Below are 8,568 nucleotides of genomic sequence, written 5' to 3' on the forward strand. Positions count from 1 at the left end.
CCCCCAGCCGGGGCTGGCCCCGCGCCCCGGGCCGCGCCGGCCGGGGCAGAGCGACGCAGCCCTGCGGGAGCCGGCGCGGACCCGCCGCGGTAAGACGGGGCTGGGCTCGGGGGCGGCGGGCGCGGGGGCGGAGGCCCCGCGGTCCTCGCCGAAACTTGTGCAAGTTGTGCGGCCCCGGGCGCGGGCAGGGGCGCGGCGGCGGCGGGCGCCCTCTGCCGGGCTCGGTCCGGGGCCGGCGCGGCGGAGCCCCCCGGGACGGTGCTGTCTGCCGGGGCTCCTGCTTCCCGCCGTCCTTTCGCCGTCAGAGCCGCTCGCCTGGTATAAATACACTTATAATTTAATTTTAATTCGAGCTGAATTGAACTCCGGTGGCGTGTGTCGGATTTATTTCCATGAGTAACTGCTGGTAGCGTAACTGGAAAATATTCCCTGAGACCTCATGTTCACGCTGGAAAAGGTGAAATAAAGCGAGCCTGAATAGCCAATCTGAATTGCTCTTTTGCCAAGGGTAAATTATGTGGAACTTTGAAAATGCTCCTTTTCTTATTTTTGAATTTCCGTTAAAGAAAAAGTGAATTTACTCATCTTTCTTTTAAACTTAGCAGCACTTTGTTAGCCAAAGTACTTTAAATATGTTCTGACATCTACACAGCTTCAGAGAACTTTTGTTTCTCTTCCCACAGAAAGAACCAACATGCGAAGTGAAAGGAAACCTGAAACTGCTCTTCTGACAAGAAAGTATTGGCTTTCTGCCTCTTTCACATGTTTTCCTTTTGCATCATAATGGAAGGAGCAGGATTTTTTGAATCATTGAGGCCAAATTTGGGCATCACTGGCTGAAAAAAAGATTAAAAGAGATTGAAAATATGTCAATATTCTGTGACTCCTAATTCAGATTCATCTTCACAAACAGAGAGGAATAGTGGTTAAAAGCACTGCAGTTTCATCAAAAGGATTTAATGGAGGGTCTATGTTGTTTTTTTTAAATTATTGTTTTCCTTCATGTCCCTCTATGAATCCCAAAAGACAGAGATGGAAAGAGTGTGTAAGGAAATCAAGAAAAGACGAAGACTGAAGACAATAGCTTCAATTTTGGAGTCTATTTTCCAAGTGCTGTATATTCTCTATATTATCAAATATAACACATTATTTTGAATAAGTTATATCATTTTGTGATCAGTGGAGTTTTCGTCAGCTCTAAAAGTGGAATTTGACCTGCTTGAAAGCTTTTTTAAAAAGCAAATATATGACTCCAATTCCCTTTTCAGATCATGCTTTTCAAGTTACCAAGAGACAGTGTTTCAGTCTGTTACTGTGCATTGTCGACCTGTGCTTTATATGCACATCTTAAGAGATTTTACTTTTCCTCTGATCTTAGTGTTTATGCTTGTAGTGCTGTGTTTGAGAAAAGTGTGAACAGACAAGGCACCTGAGATTTAACTTTTCAAGAGCCTTGTTGTTTCAATGTATCTCAGATTGTAAGTAATCTGAGCCTTTGTTGTGTAATGCACAGTATACAATAAGTCCTTTCTCCTAAAAATATGCCTTAAAATACTATCTTTTTTACTAACTGGATGAAAGTTTGATATCTGAACACTGTGTTTTGTGAAGAAATGTATGTCTGGGGAAGAGGAGCTGCCTAATGGATCATGGCTCTGATGTTCACAGGGCATACTTTATTTCTAGCATTAATGATGTTTGATGTCTTCACTTTTGAAGAATCTGTAAGCAATTACTCTGATTGGGTGACATTCATAGAAAATGTAGATCAATATAAAAACCAGCAACTTGAAGGTTTTAGTGCTGAGCAGAAGCTGAAAAGAACAGTTCTTCATCCAAGCTTGTATTTTGACGCTCAGGATGTTCAGGCACTGAGGCAGAAGGCTCGTACAAGCCATTTGCATCTCTTCAGAGCCATCAGAAGTGCGGTGATGGTTATGCTGTCCAATCCTTTATACTACCTACCTCCACCCAAGCACGTTGATTTTGCAGCTAAGTGGAATGAGATTTATGGTAACAACCTGCCACCTCTAGCATTCTACTGTTTGCTGTGCCCCGAAGATAAAGCTGCATTTGATTTTGCCCTAGAATATATGGATAGAATGGCTGGCTACAAAAACTGGTTGGTTGAGAATGCACCTGGAGATGAGGTGCCACTTGGTCACTCCCTAACAGGATTTGCCACTGCTTTTGACTTCTTGTATAATTCACTGGAAAATGAGAGAAGGCAAAAATACCTGGAGAAGATATGGTCTGTAAGTGAGGAAATGTATGAGTACTCCAAGGTTCGTTCCTGGGGAAAGCAGCTTCTCCATAATCACCAGGCAACCAATATGCTTGCTTTGCTTATTGGGGCTTTAGTTGCAGGAGTGGACAAAGGATCTCAGGCAAATATTTGGAAACACACTGTTGTTGATATGATGGAGAAAACAATGTTTCTGCTCAATCATATTGTAGATGGGTCTCTGGATGAGGGAGTAGCTTACGGGAGTTACACAGCCAAGTCAGTAACCCAGTATGTTTTCCTGGCCCAACGCCACTTCGGTATTAACAACTTGGAGAATAACTGGCTGAAAATGCACTTCTGGTTTTACTATGCCACCCTATTGCCAGGCTTCCAGAGGACTGTGGGTGTTGCAGATTCTAATTACAACTGGTTTTATGGTCCTGAGAGCCAACTGGTTTTCTTGGATAAGTTCATCATGAAGAATGGAGCTGGTAACTGGCTGGCACAGCAAATTAGAAAACACAGACCCAAGGACGGGCCAATGGTGCCATCCACTGCACAGAGGTGGAGCACATTACATACTGAATTTATATGGTATGCTGCTGAAATCACTCCTCATCCCCCTCCTGACTATGGTACTGCTAAAATGCATGTGTTTCCTAACTGGGGAGTTGTTACTTACGGGGCTGGGTTGCCAAACAGTCAGACAAACACCTTTGTATCCTTCAAGTCTGGAAAACTCGGTGGACGTGCTGTCTATGATATCGTTCACTTTCAGCCCTATAGATGGATTGATGGGTGGAGAAGTTTCAATCCGGGACATGAACATCCTGATCAGAACTCCTTCACTTTTGCTCCCAATGGTCAGGTGTTTGTATCTGAGGCTCTTTATGGACCTAAACTGAGCCACCTGAACAATGTCTTGGTCTTTGCTCCATCTCCTACAAGCCAGTGCAACCAGCCTTGGGAAGGACAGCTTGGAGAGTGTGCCCAGTGGCTGAAGTGGATTGGTGACGAGGTTGGAGACTCAACTGGAGAAATTATAACAGCCTCCCAGGCTGGTGACATGATGTTTGTGAGTGGTGAGGCAGTATCTGCTTACACGTCAGCAATGAAACTGAAAAGCGTGTATCGCATTTTGCTGCTCTTAAATTCTCAGACACTGTTAGTAGTTGACCATATCGAGAAGGAGGAAGACTCTCCTGTTAATTCAGTCAGTGCCTTTTTTCATAATCTTGACATTGATTTTAAATACATACCCTATAAGTTTAAGAACAAGTACAATGGAGCTATGATGGATGTGTGGGATGCCCACTACAAGATGTTTTGGTTTGATCATCATGGGAGTAGTCCTGTTGCTAGGATACAGGAGGCTGAACAAGCTGCTGAATTCAAAAAGCGATGGACTCAGTTTGTAAATGTTACCTTTCCAATGAAAAGCATGCTTACAAGGATTGTTTACCTTTTCTATGGCCCATATGTCAATGTCTCTAACTGTAGACTCATGGATAATGCAAAATCTGGATTTCAGATTTCCCTCAGTGTCAACAGCACTGAAAATACCATCTCTGTTGTGACTGAGTATCAGAATTTAAAGGCAAGGTTTGATTACTTGGGATTTGGTGGTTTTGCTAAAGTAGTTCATGAAAATAAAGTGACCAAGTTTGGTCTTGGTACTGAATCTGTAAAAAGAGAGATGAAAAATAAAAGGGTAGTTTTTCCTTTTGGATTCAAAGTGAACATAATCGCAGGGTTAATTTTGGGTGTCAGTTTGGTCATACTGGCTTTTCAGTGGCGGTTTTACATATCCTTCGGTAAAATGTTGCGTTGGATCCTGATACTGGTTGTCACACTGTGGCTCACTGAATTGGTGGATGTGTGGAGCATGTGTACTCAGCCCATCTGTGCAAAGTGGAGCAGTGACATGACAAGGCTAGAACGTGATAAAGGCAATAAAGCCAGACAATTAGAAGGAAACCCCATTGTTTTGCCAGATGTTATCATTACTTCACTTCCCACTTCTGGTGCAGAAATTTTAAAACAGCTGTTTTTCAATACCAGTGACTTTTTATACATCAGGATACCTACACCCTATCTTGAAATTCCTGAGACTGAATTTGAAATTGATTCTTTTGTAGATCCATGTGAATGGAAGGTTTCTGATGTCCAGAAAGGTAATTTTCGTCTTATCCAAGGGTGGCTTCAGTCTCTAGTTCGAGACACAAAGTTGCATTTACAAAACATTCATTTATATGAAGCTAGCAGAAGTAAAATTGCTCAGCATCCTGCATTAAGCAAAAAGAAAAGGTCCAAAAAGAGAGAATCCCTGTCAGAGCAAAGAAGCAGGGCAAGAGGGAATCAAGAAAAAGATGCTGAATATATAAGGGAACTGAGAAGACATCTCGTCTATTATCCCAATGCACGACCTGTGCTTAGTTTAAGCAGTGGGAGCTGGACATTAAAGCTTCCCTTCTTTCAGGGAATCTTAGGACCATCAATGAGAGCATTATATGTAGTGAGGGACCCACGGGCATGGATCTATTCAATGTTGTACAAAAATAAGCCAAGCCTTTACTCCTTGAAAAATATTCCACAACACTTGGCTGAGATGTTTCAAGGGGAGAATGGTAAAGAAAAATGTAGTTTGAATGAAGGCTATGCCTCTGAGTTTGAATCACTAAGAAAAGAAATTTCAAATTCTAATTCAAATGCTATTTCTGTGTTGTCTTATTTATGGCTAGCAAACACAGCAGCAGCAATGAGAATAAACAGGGACTTGCTGCCAACAAATTATCAGCTGGTCAAGTTTGAAGATATTGTGAGCTTTCCTCAGAAGACAGCTGAAACTATTTTTGCCTTTCTTGGTATTCCTCTTCCTCCTGCTAGCTTAAACCAAATATTATTTGCCACCTCCACCAGTCTTTTCTATCTTCCTTATGAAGGGGAAATTTCACCAAGTAGCATTCATGCCTGGAAACAAAACATGCCCCATGAAGAGATTAGACAGATTGAAGATATCTGTTGTTCACTGATGGACCACTTAGGATACCCAAAGTTTATAGAATAAATGCTGCTGGTCAGCAGAAATTTGCACTAATGATCTCTGACTCCCAATTTGTGGATAAATACTAGAGAAGTTTGTTTATTCTTGTAAAATGTGTACAGTCTGCTACTTTCAGAGAGATTATTTTAAGAAAAATGTAACTGTTCTTGAAACTGTGGAAGGTTTTTTTTTTGTTTGTTTTGATTTGTTTTTCTTTAAAAATATATTGTAACTACTTTTGCGGCCTTTCAAAAAAAGCTATATGAACCTTTGCAGAAGTACCAGCTGGGGCCTCTATAGCTCAGGGGATTCATAGTAGAACAGAGAGCTTTTCACCTCCAGCTCACCAGTTTGACTCCAGCCCAAATGGTTAGTTCCAGAAAGTATTTACCATCTGATGATTGTATGATGGTTTATATGAAATTATACTTGTCAAACTGGTCCTGTTCCCAATGGTGATTATTGGCCCCCTTGGACAGGTTTACTGATGCATTCTGTTGATGTCTCAGTGGTCACTATAGTGGTGCAAAAATAAACATAAGCTGAGATTTAGGGCTGTTCAGCATCCCCTTAGTGGGAGGGAACAGAACATTTGAGTGAATCTAGTTTCTTATTTACAATTTGAGCAGACAGGCCCAGGACTGGAATGGACTTGGATAATAAATCTAGTTCTAGGATATGTTTCCTGCATGTCAGAGATGTGGTACTTAAATTGGGGTTTGACATTAGACAAAATAGAAGGCTTAATTCTCCATTCCTGACAAAGTGGTACCCTTTGTGAGCCTGAAGTAAGTTATCTGGAGAAAAAGAAATGGGATGAAATCTAAGAAACTAGCAAAATCCCTCAAATGAGCAGTTAAACTTGTGTAGTTTTGACCTCCTTCAACATAACCTAATTTTGAAGGTTGTTAACATACTGACTTCTTGAACTGTTTTATTCTGTACCTCTTGTCTTAGAGGTTCTGGAAGGATTTTCTTTTTTTGAGTGAGACTCTTCCATCTTTCTTTGATGTAACGCATTTCTGTGCTGATTTTTGTGCATAATTTCCCTGGGACCAGTGCAACTATGTCATGCCATTGGCAATGGCTTATTGTTGATGTCTGCATAAAATGCAATCTGAGATTTAGAAGGCCTCAATAAATCTCTAGCCCAGTGTTGCTGTGGGATGTTTTGCTTGTCTGTATAATGAATTTCTGAAGGACAGCCATTGCTAACCTCAGGTCTTCTGTCAGAGAGGGGAGAGATTTGAAAATCACCTGACCTTCAGCCACCTCACATTTGAGTGATGTTTCCCTGCAGCAACCTATTTCCAAGGTGGTCTGATTTTTATCGTGATTGGTGTTTCTTTAACATGGTGCTGTAATATGATGTTTATTTGAAAACAGATAGGCCTGATAAGATAGTTGTATCTTTGTCACAGCTTATTTTCTTCTTGAGTCACACTCTTTGTTTGCGCATGCCCATTAAGAAAGAAAATTCCCATTTCCCAGTTCAACTTGCTCAGCATTCTCTGGAAATGCATGCATTTTGTAAATGTCTGCAGATGTGTATATCAGATCACAAAGAGACATCTATTTTCTTTACCGTCTGTTTTTTATTACAAGTGGAATTGTGTTGAAATATGCTTCAGTTGGTTTGTGGGAGCTGGAATCAGAGCTTATTATATTGAAATATGCGTGTAATTGTTATTTATTTGGGTGGTAAGCATTGGGCAATGTCAAAAGTGCAGTGAGTTTCTTCATAGAGATTACAGATACCCTTGCTGAATTTTAATATAAAGGAGTTCTGTTTTCTTCCAATCTTACCATTGTGTCCCTGCTTTACCGAGCTGTTTTGTCCCTCCCATATCTACATTTCATATCCTTGAGATATCTCATTGCAACCTAGGTAAAAGTACCTCTTTCTCAGACTGTCATTAGTATGCCAAACAGGCCTCTACCATGACAAAGCTATTGATAATTTGTGGTCTCACTCACAGTAAATTACCTGTCATTTACTAGCAGCAGCCGTGTTTTCCCCTTCAGACCTTTGTTTCACCCTTGGCTAGGTGGAGTGCCATGTTAAAGGAAATATTAAACAAATTAATATGCATTGACATATTAGTGAAAGTTTTGTTTCCAAGTATCATTCCTTTAAATTGACTTCCCTCTGAAGCCATTTTTGATTGTATGTTAAAAGAAAGTATTGATGTCTGTACAGTTTGTTCTTGACAGAATAAATTTCAGCATTTACTTTCTATTTCCAGGATTTACAGTCTAGTATCAGAACAAATAAAAAGGCTTTTCTCTGTCAGATGTTTTAGGGCACCTGAAGGTAGGATTTTGTGGGTATACAGAGTTATTCTTAAAATTCTCTTCTATTATTTGAATTCAGAAGAATAGTCACTACATAGATACAGACATTAAGCTCCCCTTTCTCTCTATAATAATGTTTAAGACTGTCAATAAACTTTGAGAATTGTTTGACCTTTTTGAAAAACATGTCTGTTTAGGTCCATTGTATTGAAAAGTGTTCTGACACTTCCATTTACACTTTCATAAATACACTCATGAAAACTAGTCTCAGTACTTTATTTTCTTAACTTTTCTTCCTTTTTCTCCCTCTGTTAAATGTTGATAATTATTTGTACTATACTGTAGTTTGAACTGTCCAATTATGATACAGCTAAGATGTATTAAAAAGGCAGGCTTTATTTAAATGCTTATCTCTAAATCGTATTTGGAAGCATAAGAAAAATAAACACCAAGGAACACATTTCAGTTATTTACTTTGTAAGTGAGTGACATTGGCCCTGGGGAGATGCACATAGGTCTTGGCATTCAGAGTTCTATCAAGTGGGATAAATCTATAGTCTCTGAGCACATCTAAATGCCTCTATTGCTCCCAGTAGGCTTTTTCCAAGAGCAACGTCTGTGGAGCTGATTCTCAGTATCATGGTCAGATTGGTTCCTTCACCCCTTTTGCACGCAGCTGGCATTCAGTCCTCATCATATTTATGTTTCAACAGTTAATTTGACAGATCCAGAGTTTAATATCTGTACAAGATCCTCTAGCACAACTCATTTGACACTGTCATACTATTCTGTTAGTGCTAGAATGCAATTCAAACAAAAATCGCTTTTCAGGTTTTATAAAGTTGTTGTTAACTGATTTGTAAAGCTTCAGTCATGGATAAGAATTTTTTTAAACTGTAAAAATGGTTTCATTTGCTTTTGAAACATAATAGTATAACTGGTAGCAAACTCCTGTCCATCCTACAGTCAATTATTAGTATTGGAGACACTATTTATTTGATGA

The 8,568-nt window shown here is 40.1% G+C and overlaps 1 protein-coding gene across 1 annotated transcript; it reads left to right on the top strand.

Annotated features, from left to right (window-relative positions):
* Positions 1 to 1,649: 1,649 nt before the first annotated feature.
* Positions 1,650 to 5,294, top strand: DSEL (dermatan sulfate epimerase like; the record flags this gene model as incomplete). Its single annotated transcript, XM_082286223.1, has 1 exon — positions 1,650 to 5,294. The coding sequence occupies one exon, from the start codon at positions 1,650 to 1,652 to the stop codon at positions 5,292 to 5,294; it is 3,645 nt and encodes a 1,214-aa protein (XP_082142349.1).
* Positions 5,295 to 8,568: the final 3,274 nt, after the last annotated feature.

Source organism: Coloeus monedula (assembly GCF_965178545.1).
Source record: "Coloeus monedula genome assembly, chromosome: 1".
Lineage (NCBI taxonomy): Eukaryota > Metazoa > Chordata > Aves > Passeriformes > Corvidae > Coloeus > Coloeus monedula.